At 41.8% G+C, this 19,209-nt stretch overlaps 1 protein-coding gene across 1 annotated transcript in view; it reads right to left on the bottom strand.

The window, feature by feature from the left end:
• TNKS (tankyrase) overlaps window positions 1–19,209 on the bottom strand; it is a 296,841-nt gene that overhangs the window by 40,974 nt on the left and 236,658 nt on the right. Inside the window, exons 12-14 of the mRNA XM_065404557.1 lie at window positions 17,584–17,755; window positions 11,673–11,752; window positions 1,191–1,336 (exon numbers count right to left, since the gene is read on the bottom strand). Of these exons, the coding sequence (XP_065260629.1) occupies window positions 1,191–1,336; window positions 11,673–11,752; window positions 17,584–17,755 (398 nt within the window). The remainder of the gene's footprint in view (window positions 1–1,190; window positions 1,337–11,672; window positions 11,753–17,583; window positions 17,756–19,209) is intronic.

Genomic DNA, 19,209 nt, shown 5'->3' with positions numbered 1-19,209 from the left:
AAGAATCACTGCCGTAATGTTGACTTTGGACACTTGAGTGTAGATTTCCAAAAAGGGTTTTTGGTGGGTGGCTAAAATCCCATCTGACATGTGACGTTTGGGCATTAGTAAGCCCTGTACGTGTAATATTGTGGGGAAAAAACTACTCAATTCCATTTGGAAGGAGCTTAAAACTTCAGGACATTTAGGACCTGAACCTAATGTTGAAACTCTGTGCGTTTTTCTTTCTTCACAGATGGTTTATATTAATACAGAAAGTTAACTTTTAAAAAGTTGATTATTGGTTTCTCTAACTATTGTGACATGTTTTCCCCCTTTTAAATCAAACTATCCGGAAAGGCTAGAAATAATAAAGAGTTTGTGTAGTATTTCTAGCCTTTCCAGATAGTTTGATTTAAAAGGGGGAAAACATGCTATAATAGTTATAGAGCCCAATTGTTAACTTTTTAAAAGTTAGCTTTCTGCATTAATATAAACCATCTATGAAGAAGAGAAAAATGTAGAGTTCATCCTGGTGTCAAAGTTAGACTCAGGACTCACAGTTTGTCAGACCACTCTGTTTTATTAGCACAGCGCTCTGCTAATAACACCCAGATAATGTGAGCACCATCCAAGACCCACACTACCTTATTTTATACAGATAAAAAGGGCGCGAACTTAACAAGAGAACAAAGAAAGCAGAACTGACAAGTTTACCCGAGGCTAGACATACATATTCAATTTTCTTACTAACTTTTACAGATCTCCGGCTGATGTTTCACCATTAGCTTAAGCGGACTCATTGTTTATGCCTTAAATGTTCCTTTTCCTGACACCTGTATTTCAGCATTCCTTATTTCTGCTTAAAGGTACACACAGCATTTCTTTAATCCATTCTATTTTTACAATATAATTCATTCTACTTTCACACTGGCTATTTCACATCATATAACTAAAAAGCTAATTTTAGACCTTCCAAAATATTTGATAAACTGCTATTAAGCAGAAATAACAAACAAATAAAAAAGAGACCAGAGGAGGAAAAAGCTGCAGAGATTAAAGAAGTAAAGTTATCCCAACTAGAATACTATCGTCTAATATTTTGATACCAGTAATACCAGAAAGCTAAACATTACTGAAAAGACTATTAACTCTCTCCCACAACGAATGTGAGGAACATTGGTTAATAAGAAACAATACTGAAAAGTTACCCTTTGTCTTTGGCGTGCACATCTGCCCCATGGTGCAGCAGATACTCTACTACAGATACACGATTATAACCTGCAGCAAAGTGGAGCGGGGTTGAATGACGTCCCTCCAAATCTCTGCAATTCACATTCTGAGGACTGCAAAGCTGCTGTTAAGATCAAAGAGGAAACAAAACGTTTACTACAGAACTTGATCACAGTTTGAAACTTGTTTATGTTTTCAACTCATTTCTTCCTCCTTAATTAAAGTTTGAAAAGTAAATAAAATATTCCTTTCGGATAGTGGGCCATTTCATAAACTTGAACATGGGCACTTCCTAACTGTTCATGGCTTCAATTTGACGACTTTCCCCCCTATTTTAAGGCAGTATATTTTGAGTTCACCTCTCCAAAGTAGAATACTGGTAAATAGAATCCCAGTCTAGTTGGGTCAAGAGATGAGGCAGGCAGGTATTATCCCCATTTTGCAGATGGGGAATCAGAAAGACATGTTAGTGGCTTGTTTAGGGAGGTCTGTGGTCTAGTGAATTAAACACTGGCATATAGTGGAATGGGGAGTCAGGAGAGCTATGCTCTAATCCTGGCTCTTATACCAATTTGCTATATCATCTTGAAGAAATCACAACCTCCCTACTTTAGTTAACCCATCTATTAACCCATCTAATAAGATGCTATTTTCTTACAGAATGTTGCGAGATCTAGCTAAACAATACTTGTAAAGTGCTACGTAAAAATGAAAAGTTAAGGCCACTAAGTGGCAGAGGTAAGAACTCTTGAATTCTTGTCTCAGCCATGTGCTCCTTTGTCTAGGTCACTTGCTTTGAAGGGGGAGGCACCATTACCCCTCTGTCTCCCTCTTCAGACACAAGATAGTCTGGGAAATGGTGAAGTCTTTGTAAGGTCTGGTAGGCTTTAAAAACTCTTGCAAGTTTAGATCAAGCTAAAAATATTCACAGTGGCCCTAACATCCAAACCTGCCTTAGCTCTACAGTAGTCACCATTAAAGAATAAACATTTACCAACTATAACCACACAATGTTCTAGTCTATTCTAAAGCATAGGGAAATCCCCACAGTACTGTAGCTGACACTTCTGTTTGGTAACCTCCGCAGCACAAATTCTACTGGCAAAGTCTATTGTGCATATTCAACCCCAACATTGTAAGCCTTAGGCTGAATTGACTTCCCCTGCCACAAATTCTACACATGTATGAAAAACCTTTCAATTTTTACCTTAAGAACCAATGAACCCATTTTTTTCAGACTTGGTTTGTTCTATAGATCTCAGAGCAATATACAGAACAAGGCACGCTTGAACAAAGCCAGTTCAGCTGTTGAGTTAGTGCACACACAACATTTTTTATTGGAACACACAGTGTGGGAAGTGTTCATATGTTTGTATAACACATATACACAAACCAGACAACATACAAGGCCGAACCAATTTTGCTCAATTTTTCTACGATACCTTGTGTCTAAAACCAACAGCGCAGTATTTCAGCCACACTTATGTTTGCCAAAGCTATGATAAGCTGGGGGTGTGTTGGAGAAGGTAAGATAGAGGGGCAGTTGTAATGCAAGGGGAAATTTTCTTTACCTGTTAATGTTCTTTTTTTGAGATTTTCTGTACCAGTCCAGACACTTGGGGGTTATAGTTTCTCCAATCAACAGACAGAGACAGAAAAAATGGTTACGTACCTTACAGTAACTGTTGTTCTTAGAGACGTGTTGGGTACCTAAACATCCACTGTAGGTGTATGTGCGCCCAGTGCACTCAAGTCGGAGACTTTTGCCAGCAATATGGGTGTTCTCCTCTTGCTCTCAGGTGAAGGCATACAAGAGGCATGTCCACCACCTCCCTCTCCACTCCTTAACACCACTGTAAGCAATGACCAAAGTAGCAGGAAAGGTGGGAGGGTCGTGGAATGTATATGTGCACAACATGTCTTGAAGAACAGTTATTATAAGGTAAGTAACTGTTTCTTTTTTCCTTTGATTGACTGTGCTCATATACATTCCAATGTAGGTGGAGGGAGTTTGGATCACCAAAACGGAGACTTGCCAAAGCTGGCATCATCGAGAGAGCTTGTGCAATGGCATAATCAGTAGAAGTAGTACAGAAAACCATGTTGCTGCCTTGCATATATTAGCTGTTGGAACATTGCCCAGGAAAGCTGAGCTCTGGTGGAGTGAGCGGTCATTCTTGATGGAGGAGAGACTTTAGTAAGCTGGTATCAGAGTCTGATACAGTGAGAAATCCAGTGAAAGATTCTCTGAGACAAGCCTAGATAAGCGATGATGATGATGATAACACTCATCTGATGCTGCTGCCTGCATTGGCCAATTGTCCAGGAAAGGGAAAATTTGAATGTCCAAACAACAGATGTGTCAGCTGTTACCACTGAACCATGTGCATAGTATCATCTGTTTTTTCAGACCCTGTGATGGGGTGGGACTCACCGCGCTAGCGCCTCCTGCTGGTTGTCTTGCGGAACAGCTCCACAGGTTGGTATGCTGACTGTTGGTGATATCACTTCTGCTTCTCGACCTGTGTCGCTCCAAGGATCGCGGCGTCCTCTTCAGAACACAGCCCTCTGGCTATGCCACACTCTGTGCTCCCCCCTTCCAGGGGTGCTGGAGGATTTACTAGATGCATTTCTGGGAAAAGACCTAGATTTAGAGGTCTTGTGAGATACTGAACATTTAGAACTCTTCAGCCCAGACAGAAATGGGGAAGCATGATGTTTGCTCCCAAACTTATCTTTGGACTCAGAAGAAGCTGGAGGAGCACTCTGAGTTAATCCAGAGGCCCCAGGATCACAACTGGGAGACGGCTCAGAGGCAGGTCACATCGCCTCTTTCGTGAGGAGAACCTGCAAGCAACAGTCTCTCTCTGCTTCTTAGTCCGGGTGGGAAAGGAGGTACAAATAAGGCATTTGACCCTAACATGCCCCTCATTCAAACAAATCAGACAACTCTTGTGCCCATCTGTGAAAGGGATAACGGCCCTGCAAGTGGCACACTGTTTAAAACCTGGGGATTTCCTCATAGTAAATCCTCCAGGTACTAATAGAACTATATATACATAACTATACTACACTCTTCTGTACTTTAATATATGCTACACACTAAACTACACTTACAATATAACTATAACAACTATTGACAAAGTTTTCTAAAGCTGGCTGACCAAAGCTAAGGCTTTAGGGAGCTCCAACTCTTGCCACGGGCAATGAGAAGGACCTGACAGGAGGGCAGCGGGACACCCCTTTTATGTCCTTGCCTGAAAGCACAAGGAGAGCAGGGGCACATGTGCCGTGTAGTGATACTGCTGGCAAAAGTCTCCAACTTGAGTGCATTGGGAGCACATACACGCATAATGCAATGTATATGTGCACAGTCATTCAAAGGATAACATTGAGACTTTTGAGGATGCCATACACTCAGCTATCAAGGTCTATCATCACTCAGCCTTCAGTTGAATACTTCGAAAGCAATATTAAAGAAAAATTTAAAAACCACTAAATAACTGTAGTAACAGTAGCAATTGGATCATATCAGGGACACTGCATTGACATTCTCAGGAACAGGGCCGGCTCCAGGGTTTTGGCCGCCCCAAGCAGCACATGTGCCGTGTAGTGATACTGCTGGCAAAAGTCTCCAACTTGAGTGCATTGGGAGCACATACACGCATAATGCAATGTATATGTGCACAGTCATTCAAAGGATAACATTGAGACTTTTGAGGATGCCATACACTCAGCTATCAAGGTCTATCATCACTCAGCCTTCAGTTGAATACTTCGAAAGCAATATTAAAGAAAAATTTAAAAACCACTAAATAACTGTAGTAACAGTAGCAATTGGATCATATCAGGGACACTGCATTGACATTCTCAGGAACAGGGCCGGCTCCAGGGTTTTGGCCGCCCCAAGCAGCCAAAAAAAAAAAAAAAAAAGCCGCGATCGCGATCTGTGCGGCACTTCGACCGGAGGTCCTTCGCTCCGAGCGGGAGTGAGGGACCATCCGCCAAATTGCCGCCGAATAGCTGGACCTGCCGCCCCTCTCCGGAGTGGCCGCCCCAAGCACCTGCTTGCCAAGCTGGTGCCTGGAGCCGGCCCTGCTCAGGAATGAGACAGGCACCAGCATTTTATAGGAACTGGTATAGAAGAGCTCAAAAAAGAAAACAGGTAAGGAAACTTTCCCCTTCTCTCTTCTACAGCAGTGAAGATGCTTCAGACCTCCGCAAAGAAGTTAATCATTTTATTACAGGTGCGATCATCATTAGACCACTGCCTGCAACACATTTTGACAAAGGGCACATCTGCAAGCTTATTCCATGAAGTTTGACAAAGATGTGGGAAGTAACCTTGCAAATCCTTCTTATCAGATAGGATGAACTTTACAGGTGTACTTTCTTTCCTGCCATATAGCCTCTCTGATGCATCCAGAGATAGCAGATCTGAACATAATTGACTTTTAAACCCTGGTTCATGATGAAAAGGCTCTGAGTCTGCCTGAACTCTGTTGTCCCATCCACACAAATCTGCAGGGCTTGAGCAACGTAGCCATCTCGGGGTTGGGACCAAATGTAGGTAGGGCAAATTCTCTGTTCAGGTGAGAGCCAGACAATGTTTTGGGCCTGAGTTCTGGCCAAGTCTTGAGCATGACTTTGTCCTAGAAAAATTATATACAGCTGTTTGCAGGAAAGGGATTGTGCTCCCCTTACTTCTTGCTGAACATAATGCTATTACAGACAGGATTTAAGGATAGTCATTGCAGAGAAATACTTCTCAGATGTTCCAAAGGGAGAACCATAGAAACACTCAACACCAGATTCAAGCCCCATGCAGGCTTCGGACAATGAACTATCACTCTCAGTTTATCCACTACCCTCAGGAACCTGGAAACTTTGGGGTGATAGCCAACTGAGACTATACCTCTCTGAGCCTCTGAACACTGACTGTCAGTGCCTGAACTCGAATGTACCTGATGCTCAGGCTCAAAGTTACACAAGCTTGCAAGATATCCAGGATGACTGGCAGTGTTGCCTCAACTGAGATCACAAACCGTGCTGGGCACTATCCCTGGGTACAGAATTAACAAGAGGCGGGAGGTTGGGGGGGGAACGGGACACAGATATCTTCACCAATTCCAGGTACCACTGCCTTCTTGGCCATCCTGGAGCTACAAAAGGCTCCCCTAGATCTGGCAAACTTCTGTAATACTCTGACTATCATGGGTGGGAGAAGGGATTAAATGTACAATAAATCTAAGGTCCACAGTATTTCCAGGATATCTGTTCCATTTGCTCCTGTTTCCGTGCATCTCAGATACTTCTGGTGAGATTCAAGGATTGGCATATCCTGGAGACAGTTCATATTGAACAACAGGCATTAGTGGCTCCATCCTGAATCCCGAGGAAGGAGGTGACTCTTTTCAAGTCCAAAACTGGACACAGACTCCCCCACTGTTTTGGAGACAATTAAGTAGATCCTTGTGTCCCTCTCTTCTCCCCAGCTCAGCGGATTGGCCTGTATCTGTAACTGCCATGGCACCAGGGCAACAAAACGACAAAAGTCCCTGGATCATCTCACATTGCCCTTAACTAGGCATACTGGTCTATTATCATGTCCATGGACCCATGGTGGGACCCATATGTGGAAGAAATCCCTCAGCCTTCCTGTGATGTTGGGACTCTGCGCTCAGGCCCTTGTACTGTACTGTAATGATCTGAAGCCTGAAGGGGTTTCCTGCAGTCTGTTACCTCTTCTTTGGTAACATAAAAAGCAAATCCTTTTGTTAGTCTGCCTTTTTTATTGGACTGGACAGTAGGTCCTCGTCTCCCTGGATCTGCACCTATTGATCTGAAATTCTGGGGACCTTCTGGGAATCTCTTGGACCTCGATTCTCTGAAGACGCTAAGAGCTAGTGGATCATCTACAACTTCTTCCTGAAAAAAAGCCTGCCTTGAAAAAGGGCACGGCTTCTAGCCTGGTGTTGGAGGTAGGATATGCTACCCACTGTTTTAGCTGCAGGGGTCTCCGGCCCTCTGCTAAGGCTCCCATTGATAGGATTATATCCAGTATGGTGTCATACATGGACAACATATTTGAGTGCATAACTGGGAGAGCGTTGGCCTGCTCAGAGCTCTCATTTTTGGCCTCTGGAAACCTTCCAAGCTTCAGTAGCCACCTCACTGTCCCATGGGAGGTGCATGTCGCATGTACTTAAGCTACAGTAACCATGAAGGACCTTATCAGGCATACCTCATTTGTCAAGAAGATCTTTGAGAGCTAGTTCTCCTTCCTCAGGGATTGCAGTTCTCCTTGCCACCTCTGACATGGCAGCATCCACCCCTCAGACTCTAAAGGAGCACCTCCATGTCTGACACCCAGAGGTCAAAGAGCAAATTGTTGGGCTGGTTTTCTGTCTAGGGTGCCCCAACAGCGTGTCTCTGCTCCAACATGGGGGTAGAGCCCTGTAAGAGGAGGATAAGAGTACCCTGGCCCCAGCAAATACCTTCCAAGTACATGCCAACCTCTAACAATGTTGTCTGGTCCCCTCCGTAAGGGGTTCGGCCTTCTCTTAAGATTGGGGAAGCCTATTTCTCACTGCTCGACCTCCTCCTCAGCCAGGCCTTGCAGACTGAGTGGTGTCTGACTGGACTGACATCTTGAGTGGTATTTGTGACCAGGACTCAGCTATTTCTTCTCTGCAAAGGAGTGGATGGGGGCTGCACTCTTCCTGATGTCTCTGTCCTGGCTTGCTCTTTAAAGACCAAAAGGCAAAGCCCCAAATCTCTGTGAAGTCTGGACTGAACAGCAGGGGAGCCCTACCGGGAGGAATAGGAGGAGGCAGCTGGAGGTGTGGTCCTGCTCCAAGTGACAGCTGTAGAGGTTTCTCTTCTTCAGTGTCTCCGCCCATGTGGAACCAAGCGGGGCATAGTCAGTTGGGGACATGGAGAGGGAAGAGCACATTGCTTCCTTTCCTTAGCTCATCCCTTTCCCCCCTCAGGGGTAACCCGGAATGGTGGTTGCTCTTTGTCCTTAATCTCCTACCTGCCCCTGTGGGAGCTGGAATTTTGATCGGACGGGGTTTGATGAGCATCTGCAGGCAGAGCTACACTCCAGCAAGATGCTCCCACCCTGCATTTTCTATGAGGACTAAAGTGCTGTTAAGAAGAGCTGGAGCAGCTTCTCCTCTCTGCCCCCAGTCTGCTTGGCAATGGTGTGTGTGTGGGAAGTTGATTCCCGGGGCTGTGGCTGCCGGTACACTCCCTGCTACATGGTGGAGAGAAAATCTTCTGCAGGAAGAAGACTGCTGCTAGACCTGCTCATCAGCTGGCATGGGTGTGGGTGGAAGGCGCTCAGGATCCAAGACAGTTCAATTTGCGACTCAAACCAAGACATGACTGTGAAAGCTACAGGGGGCTTTCCTAGGCCAGTGTCCCACCTCAAGGCAAGTGCTGTGCCTGCCCAAGGAAGGGGCAGAGTTGGATCTGTTCCTGTTTTCTACCCCTTTTCTTTATCCTGCAAGCTGGAGATGCTGGGTCCAAGGAGCAGTCATCCTGCTGTGGGGCTCCTGACTCCCTTCCTGCCCTAAAGAGGCCAAGTGTTGGTGTGGCGCTTCCTACCTTTACGGGGCGTTCTGGGGGGCCACTCAGCCCTGCTCACCCCTCTCAAGCCCAAGCTGCCCTGGCACTTCATGCAGGAGGAGGGTCTGGCAATGCTAGCAAAATTGGCGCCCAGGCCTGGACTGGGGCCTCATTCTCTTGCTAGGGTCTACCATGCTGGATATCTAGTAAAGGGGTGGGGGTTCCCCTGTTACACATGGGCAAGCCTATCGAGAAAAATTCGGGGCCCCAATTCATCATGTTCTCTGGGACCCCACCCCTCCAATTTCACTCCCATTTCACCCTAGTTAAAGACATTTTAGGGGGCCCCTGAGCTTGGGGCCCCAGTATAATTGTCCCCTCTTCTCCTCTTCTCATCAGCCCTGCACGTGGGGCTAAGGCTCACTGGCTTTCAATGCCTCATGTGTGCTGTTATGGCAGCCACACACCAAAGTGTGCCATGCAGCTTCCTTTAGGTCTCAAGGACCTACTTCTTTCTTCTCTCCTCTAGCAGCTGCTTGGGGACACAGTGTGCTCCACCTACTAATGGCTAAGGGATATCAGGACCCTTACATGTGACATTCTCAAAAGCATGTGTGCTTTGTCTCCATCAGATGGCTGGGAGGAACTATAATCCCAAATGTTTGGATTGGTGGAGAACACTGAAAAGAGAAATTCTATTTAAACCATAATTATGGTACGTGCCATGTGCCAGATCTGACTTTTGTGGGTATTCTTTTAGCTAAAACAAATTATGTACAGTCATCACATTTACAGGCACTGGCATTAATGAATACTCGCTCACGGATGCTTTGCATTTCAAAGTTAATGGAAGAAACAGTGGTTAGATAGGGAAAATACCATATTATGATCACATTATGGCGCGTGTGCCTGAACTCATATGTGCCCAAGCACCCAAGCATGGGAGGGTGGGGTCATTCTACAGGAACAAGGAAAAACAACATTTCTGAACATTGAAAAGAAAGCCGTGACAGAACCATGATCACAGAATCACTGAAATGTAGTGTTGGAAGGGACCTTGAGAAGTCATCCAGTCCAGCCCCCTGAGCTGAGGCAGAACCCAGTATTCCTACACTATCCCTGACAGGTGTTTGTCCAACCTGTTCTTAAAAATTTCTAATGATGGGGATTCTACAACCTCTTTTGGGAGCCTATTCCAGAGCTTCACTATCCGTATAGTTAGAAAATGTTCCTAATATCTAACCTAAATCTCCCTCGCTGCAGATTAAGCCCATTACTTCTTGTTCTACCTTCAGTGGACATAGAGAACTATTGATAACACATTTAAAGATTCTTTTCTCAAGATATGCAAGACATGCCTCCCCCCACCCCTTTTAAAAAAACTTTTCCTCCTCAGTCAGGTTTTCTAAACCGTTGATCATTGTTGTTGCTCTCCTCTGGATTCTCTTCAATTGGTCCACATCTTTCCTGAAGTGTGGTGCCCAGAATAGGACACAGTACTCCAGCTGAGGCCTGAATAGTGCTGAGCAGAGTGGGACAATTACTTCCCATGCACCAGACTGTTGACTCGTATTCAGTTTGTGATCTACTATAAACCCCAGATCCTTTTCAGAAATACTACCACCTAGCCAGTTATTCCCCATTTTCTAGTTGTGCATTTCATTTTTTCTTCCTAAGTGAAGTACTGCAAAGTACTTATCTTTATTGAATTTCATCTTATTGAATTCAGACCAATTAGCCAATTGTTAAAGTCATTTTGAATTTTAATCCTAATCTCCAAAATGCTCACAACCCAGCTTCATGTCATCTGCAGCTTTTATAAGCATACTCTCCACTCCACTATCCAAGTCATTAATGAAAATCTTGAATAATACCAGACCCAGGACTGATCCCTGCAGGACCCCACTATATACATCCTCTCAGTTGGAAAGCAAACCATTCATAACTACTCTTTGAATATGGTCTTTCAACCAGTTTTGCACCCACTTTATACTAATTTCATCTAGACCGCATTTCCCTAATTTGCTTATAATAATGTCAAATATCCGATCTATTGCTTCCCCCCCTCTACTAGGCCAGTTACCCCATCAAAGAAGGAAATTAGGTTGTTTTGGCATGATTTGTTCTTGACAAATCCATGCTGACTATTTCTTATAATCCTATTATCCTCTAGGTGTTCACAAATGTTCCAGTATTTTTCCAGGTATCAAAGTACGACTGACTGAACTATAATCCCCCAGTTCCTCTTTGTTCCCCTTTTTGAAGATAGGTTTACCCTTCTCCAGCCCTCTGGGACTTCTTCCATCCTCCAAGAGCTCTCACAGATAATTGCTAATGGTTCCAAGGTTGCTTCAGCTAGTCCCTTAAGTACCCTAGAATGAATTTCATCAGGCCTTGTAGACTTGAATATATTTAACCTATCTAAACATTTCTTTAACCTGTTCTTTCCCCATTTTTGGCTGGCGTTTCTTCCCCCTTGTTGGTAATTTTAATTGTGTTGACTATCTGGTCACCATTAACCTTTTTAGTGAACCCTGAGGCAAAACAGGCATTAAACACCTCAGCCTTCTTGAGGTCATCGATTATTAGTTCTCCTTTTCCACTAAGTAGAGGACCTACACTTTCCTTGATCTTTCTCTTGCTCCTAATGTATTTAACAAACCTCTTATTGCCTTTTATGTCCCTTGCCAGGTGCAACTCATTTTGTGCCTTAGCCTTTCTGATTTTGTCCTACATACTTATGCTATTCTTTTATATTCCTCCTTAGCAATCTGTCCATTTTTTGTAGGATTCCCTTTTGATTTTTAGGTCATTCCACCTTCTCCTAGCAAAGACGGTCTTGCTCAGTAATACTTTCCATCCTATAAGTATCACCTAGACAAACCTACCTTCACAGTTTCCAAATCTCCTGCTTTGGACGCTTCTAACAGTCGATAATCCACATCAGAAGTGCGTACAGGTGTACTTTCTATAGAAAAGAAAAGAAACTTTGATAGGTATTTTGGTGTAGGACTATACAATTAAGATGCCATTATACTGACTCAAACTCAGCCTCACACATTTTCTAAATTGACCAACAAGACTACAGGCACAATTTTTTTTAAAGTGCTTAAGCAACTTAGCACAGCTTAAGTCCCATTTTCAAAAATCACTTAGGCAATAAAGCGCAGAGCTGCTGACTTTAGAGATTGGAATAGGATTGTACAGTTTTTTACTCCTGGTAGTACTGGAGAGCCAACACAGCAAAAGGGAGAGGGAACTGTCAAACAAGGAGTTTTGGGCAATGATTGTCCAGGGTGCACTCTGATTGGCTAGGTGGGATTTCTTGATGATGTAACAATTGTACACAGTTATATTAATTTAGAAGGAATAAATGGGCCAGAGGTGTTAACATAACTAAGTTACTGCCTAATATTAAACGGTTTTAAACAAGGTCCGGGGTTTGGTGTACAGAGACCTCAGCCTGCTTAGCACCATGGCAAATATACTATTAAAAATCTTTTTAAACTTTTTATTAAAGATGTAGAAAAGAAGGAGAAACAGTTAAAACCTTTGAAACGTAAAGTATTAAATAAGGCACTCATTTTAACTTTTTTGTTTTCTATATCTTTACTTGGAGAGAGTTTTAAAAAGAAAAACTCCTTGTTTGACAGTCTCTTTGATGGTATCAAAGATGCTAATAACTGTTCTTTTTTAGAAAAAGAGAAAATGTTAGTTGACATGGTCTCGAGCTGCTTTTATTGCTGCTGTTGTTAAAGTTCTTTCATTCCAGGTGGTATTTGGGTTGTAATCTGGCTCCCTCTCTCTCTCCCTGGCCTGGTCTGGTCAGGACATTTCTGAAGATCAGGATAAGGACGGCCCAGGGTCCCAAGAAATAGAGGAAGTGGCAGCCATGATGGTGAAGCTTGCTTCAGTAGCCTCCATCTGTTCTTTCAAGTGTGCTTTTAAAAAATTCTTTTGTACTTTCCCCACAAAATTTCATTCTTTTAAGGACCCAAAAAGTGAGGGATAGCAAAACACATTTTTTGAATCATATTGACTTAGATATTTTGTTTAGACTAACAGAGTTATTTTGCATTCCTTTAATACTGTGCCCTTCAACATTTGCTATTATAGTTACTGTAACAGTTTATGAATTGTTACATACTTTTTACAGTTAAACTAACAATCTGGGTAAATTTGTAGGCTCAAGTGTCACAACAGCACCAACTGTCAAATTGAAAAACAAAATCTCTCTGCCTCTATTTACTGGGTCAGTTAAAAAAAAGTGAATGGGAATGAGGAGGTAATAAAAAAGATGCATTTTAAATATACCTTTCCTTGTTTTTAATTGATAGTTAAAAATTACAGGCATTAGCTCCAAACCCAGCCATAAACTGTACCCCTTCCTTCCCCATCTTGACCAGATGTTGCTTCCTCTTCTCCCAACTGAGAGCTGTGCGGATCTGAGGCACCTGAGTGAGAAAGACAGTCAGCTGGGAAGAGAGGAAGAGGCTGGATGGAAAGGAGTGGAATCTTAGCTGACCCTGGAAAGTTTATTGTCCTCTGGCCACTTTTGCCTGCTGAATTGGAAACTCTTCAATATTTCAAGCTTTACAACAAAATATTAGTTGAAAGTGGCATCTGTGCCACAAACATTTCTGGCAACCGTACTCTTTTCTCCTATCATTTTACCGGAGACTATTTTTCAGAGTGAGAGGACACACTGCTTAATCCCCCACTCAGTTTAAGGAGCTGAGGAATAATTATATCTGTAATGTGGCCTAATCGGTGATTCTGAGACTATTTCCTACTTCAGGCCAAAAGGGACACAGCCCTTGGGGATGGCGTCTTTTATATGCCCTCAAACCGCAGGCACACTGCCCCAGGGGCCAGTATTTCTAGATGGTTCAGAGCTTGCAGTGCCAAGGAGTATGCTCACAAGAAAGTGGGTCTGCAGCGATAATTCTTGAAGGACAAAAAGAAAGCTTTAAAAATGTGTATAAAACTTTCATTATCATTAAGAAAATTAACCCAACAGACCATACAAGCACCTTCTGCAAGTACACAAAGAGAGTGATCTGGTGTCATTAAAACCTACACAATTCTCACTTATTTGCTACTTCTAACCAGTTAGTGAAATCAGTTGTTTGCAGGAGAGCACAACTAGTACAAATGGACATCTGAATTCCCAGCTAGCTGTGAAATTGTGCTATGTATGTATATTGATTTGCCAGTTCAATCTGAGGTTGTATTTCTCATTTGTATACCCTGTTTTCTCTTTTTGACACATCCTGTGATGATATAGCAGGCAGTAGGTTGCAAAGCACACAGGCAGAAGATATCCCAGCTGCTGTTCTTGGACCCTGCCACAAAGGTAAATTAATCTGCCTCCCCTTTGTCTCTATGCTGGGGGATGGGGGGGAAGGCAGGGGAGAGAGATGGACAGTGCTAGCTATGGGGGAAGGTGAAAGGCAGAATCTAGGAACCCACTTGCAAAGGTGGGGAAATGCTCACTAAGAGCAAGGGCAGAGGAAACTCATGAAATCTTAACCATCTAGGAATGGGATCAGCACCTCTGCTGTGTCCAGAAATGCTAAGTCTTTCTCTTGAGCCTACCCAGGAAGCTAGCAGCACTGGCAGCTGCCAGCATGGACATTAGTAAGCGATGTGCCAAAAGCTGCTGGAAGGGGATGCAGTAGGCCCACTGCTAGTCTCAGCAGTCCTGGGCAGATCATGGCATGAACCAAATTCATTTTTAGTAGGTTCAGATTTTAGCCCTCTCCCTCCAGTAATGATCTGAGTGTGAGTCTATTACCCCATTTCCCTTCCTCTCACCAACAGCTGCTGAAGTTCACCTGACCACAGCCTCCTCAAAGCTTTGAAGTAGGGAGGCTGCAATGGAGGGTATCTTACTGCTTTGATAGGGTCACAGAACACCACCTGGGACTTGGCTCTTCAGCTGTTGTTTCCTTATCTGCTCTCTGGCCTTCTGCCCTCTAACACCACAATATGGCCCAGGAACTGACTTCAACTGGGAAACGAAGGTAGGATCACAAAAATCAGAAATACAATCTAATTAAATTTGGAAATGGAAATTAAAAACTCCACCAGATTGAGATTTGATTAAGGAAAGGCTTTGAATATTTGAGAAGCTGAACTGAGCAAAGAAAGAAAGGTACTTACGCTTTAAGAGAAGATAAACAAACAGCATTTTTCTAACAGGAGTTTATAAAACTTTCTAATCAGCCCATTTTATAAACTTTCATACATTAGAAATTTGTATTTCATGGTCATAACCAAAATCTCAATACCAGTTTGAGTAAAGATAGACCTCCTGCCCATGAGGTCATCAGAAAGCTGTTTGAACGGTTGTGATCTCATAGCTGTGAAATATCCCTGCTTGCAAATGTGTGGGGGGAAAAAAATCAAGAATACTCCAACATAATTTTAACCAATAAATCTCAGTAATGCAATAACGGAGCTAAATAAGAGTCTTTACATCAAGCTAAATTGAATATTTAAAAATATTTCTTCAAACCAATCCAACATAACAAAAATATGCAGAGATATTTATATGATTTTAATATAAAACAGGATTAAGACAACTGATTGCCTGGAACACAGAACAAAACAATGCTCAATAACCCTTTGTTGTTCTGAGGACAACACAAAGCACTAGCATGCATCATGTCAGCCTCAATCTTTGGGGGGTTTTGTGTGTGTATATGGAGGAGGGAAATAGGTGCAAAGATACTGCCTTCTGTGTTGAAAAACAGTGTTGCATGATGTCCGAAATTAAAGTTTCCACAGAAGACAAATAAGTGCTTACTTTTCAAAATGCTTAATTTTAAAGCTTTGCCTTACCTCTTCCTGAAATTAAATTCCTATAATCTCTTTAACAGTAAGGGAAACATGATTAATTACTGTCCCCACATTTATTCCCTAAATTTTTATTTCTCTTTTTGATTCTCTCTCTAATATATATAAATAAAATCACACACAGAGAGATAATATACATATCTAATGTATACATAGGTACGTATCTCCTTTACGTACACACACTTTACAAGCTTTGGTTTTTAAAATGGCACCCCCTTCATATTGAAGATTCTTGTTTTTTGCTAGAAAACACCCAGTCCATGGTATCATTTAAGTTTGCAATTTTCAAAGGAGATTAAGGGAAATAGGTGCTCAATTCCTACTGGCTTTCACTAGCTCCTTGCAAAGCCCGGCATAAAAAAATCACTACCCAGTGTTGTTTAATTTGTACAAATAAAAATAATAATGGTGTAATATATACAGGCATGCAAAAAGGCACATGCATAAAAAGATGGAAGTGCTTAATGAACTACACCTCTACCATGATATAACGCGACCTGATATAACACGAATTCGGATATAACGCGGCAAAGCAGCGCTCCGGGGGGGGGCTGCGCGCTCCGGCGGATCAAAGCAAGTTTGATATAACGCGGTTTCACCTATAACGCGGTAAGATTTTTTGGCTCCCAAGGACAGCGTTATATCGGGGTAAAGGTGTACTTGAAAAACAGTGACACTCTTCACATATGTTTGCTGTTCTGTATTTGATATAAACTTTGATTTTATAAATCACATCCAGTGAGTTGTTTTGAATAGAGAAAGTGTATTGTTACTGAACAATCAAAGCATCTGAAGTGGGAGTTCGATTGCTTTTACAACTATTGATATATTTTTCTATTCATGCCTTATACCTCAAGACAGAAATAAGAAGAAATATTTAGTGTTTCTAAAGGCACTAGGAGTTTAAGCACCATTTAAATAACTCTGCTCAATATATTTAAACAAGTTTTTTCCTGTTGGATAATTTTGTATCATACAAACCAAAAATTGTCTGTTTGCAATTTAGAAAAAACAATCTAACCTTCGTGCCCTTTCAGGAATTCCTCTGAATGGTAATTTTAATATGTTGATCTGTGCTTTTTTAACACTTCTGAACTTTTTAAAAGTAACTTCCAAATATAAGAAAACACAACCTTTAGAATTATATGCTGAATACCCCAAATGATAAGATAAGCAGCAAGCATATTTATACATTTAATGGGAACCCCACTTTCATATCTGTAGACGCTCTCTGGAGTGATAGTTCGTACTAGGTATGATGCTGCAGCATGCACTCTGGTGACAACAGACACTGCTAATATCTGGAGAGATCATCTGTAGGACAGTTAAATGGGGGTGGAGTTGGAGAGGGTATGACTCTCACATGCAAAATATACCTGCCTACATTTACTAAAGTATTCTTATTTTGAGTCTTCCCACCACCAATATTAAAAGCTTTAGAAAAATCCAAAATGTTAGAAATGGGACTCAACTATCTTTATAGGCAGGGTCCAGTTTCTAGTAGGTATTACATCCCCAGCAGAGGGCAGCTGTAGCTAGCAATCCACAGGTCTGTACTTTGGGACAGAAGAAATAAATAAAATTAAAATGAGAAATATGCTCTCTGCCATTCTTATTCCCTTGGGTTATTCAGGTCATTCAACAAACATTGATTTTTTGCAATGTAGCAGGTTACATTTAAATGTCTACTGGGCAGTGTTTTATTACATAAAATAACTGGAGAACTAGAGCAGATATTTATAAAAGGTATCAAACACAAAGTAAATTGCAGACATTTGTGCGCGTGGTGCAGTAGCAGAGGGAAGACAAAACTGTATATAACACCAAAAGAATCAGTTTCAGAGAAATCACGTTTAAGTCATTACAACGGGTGGGGGGCGGGGGGGGGGGGGGGAAGGGAGACGGTCATGGTAAAAGATGAAGTCCATTTCTACCCACCACTTAGAATTTGCTGCACTGCTTCATTTCCCATCTGTGCTGCTGTGAAGCCTTGTAAGGAGATGATGGAGGGATCAGAGCCGTAATTCAGCAGGAGGCGACAGGTTTGCAAGTGACCTGCCAAAGCAGCCCTATGCAAAGCTGTCTGACCAAGTGTGTCCAGTGCATTCATCTGAAAAATCATTAACAATATAAACATAAGTATCGCTATAATTGCAAGCCTCCACCACGTCCCACAACCTTAATATCAAAGAATAGTAACAAGTAAAATTTCAGCGTATGCTAATTTACTTATAAACCCCACTGCCTTGCCACATTATTAAGACAAAATAACGGAGTATCAATTAAAATATTCCTAATTAAAAGTAATTAATTATTTCAGACTACATTTCTTAACTTCTTATATAATGCAGTTATTAATTTATGTTGCTCATAAAATGAAATAGGATTACCAGAAAAATCTGTACTTTAGAACTTTATTAAATATTTCGACAAAGTTCACTTGGAAAAAATAATCTTTTTGAAAAAAGTCACCCTTTAACAAAAGTAACTGTATGAGCAAAAATCTAATACATGGTGGATGATTGGTTAATATATTTACATCTAACATAAGAATTTCATGCAAGGCCAAGTTGCAAGAAAATTACCATCTGCCATCCTCAGAGGAGAAATAACTCAACATTATCTAATAACAATAATTCAAAAACCCATCTAAAGAGGTCAGATTGAGGAGAATTCTTCAGGGAGAAAAATGCAAGCCTGAAACCTAAATTCAGTTATCACAAATTCAGTCCATCATCTTGTTACTTGTTAATTCTTTTAATGAAATAGAAATTGAAGACTAACAAAAAGAGTTTATAAGCAGGCAACAAGGAATTAGGTAACACAGGAGCTCAACATAAAGCAATGAATAGGCATCTCCAAGTGACCTAATAAAAAGTCTCATCTAATGGAAACCTACCTGTCTGACAAGATCTAATAGAATAAGCTAACCTAAACATCTGGAGTTTATGCAGAACTTTCACAGAGAAAGTAAGAGAATAATAGCCAAGACGCACTTTAAAAAGATTTTCAGTAGAACCTTTGTAGCTAATGGCTGTTCTTGGCAAATGTAAATGCAACAGCTTTGGGGTTTTTTGGCCAATTTAGGAAACACAAACTGCCCTATATTGTTTGGACATTGTCACAAATAACTTGCCATCACCTTCCAACTGTAAGGATTCCAGGCTTTGAGCTGCATGTATCACAGATGTAATTACTATACAGAACTCCCATCTGACTTTCCCAAATTTTTACCTTGGTAGAATAGAACAAAGTTTTTGCCTCAATTCCTGCTTGCAAGTCCTGCTTCACTTCCACAGCAGGTAAGTAAAAACAGGAATCCACATCTTAATTTAAACAGTGACTAAATAACAATAATTAGGAGCATACCTAATACAGAGAATATTTGTTATTGGGCAGGATAAATGAAGCCTTATTCACAATAATATGTTTTAAAGTCTATTGGATCTCTCCATAGGAAGAACAAATGACTACTTCACGATCTGATACTGCATGAATTTCTTCTTCTACAACTGAAAGTAGTGCTCATGAAACACTCATGACTGGTAAACCAGAGATTTTTCA

Source organism: Emys orbicularis, chromosome 5 (genome assembly GCF_028017835.1).
Source record: "Emys orbicularis isolate rEmyOrb1 chromosome 5, rEmyOrb1.hap1, whole genome shotgun sequence".
Classification (NCBI taxonomy): Eukaryota; Metazoa; Chordata; order Testudines; family Emydidae; genus Emys; species Emys orbicularis.
The sequence above is the reverse complement of the archived record's forward strand: the minus strand, read 5'-3'. Positions and strand labels throughout refer to the sequence as shown.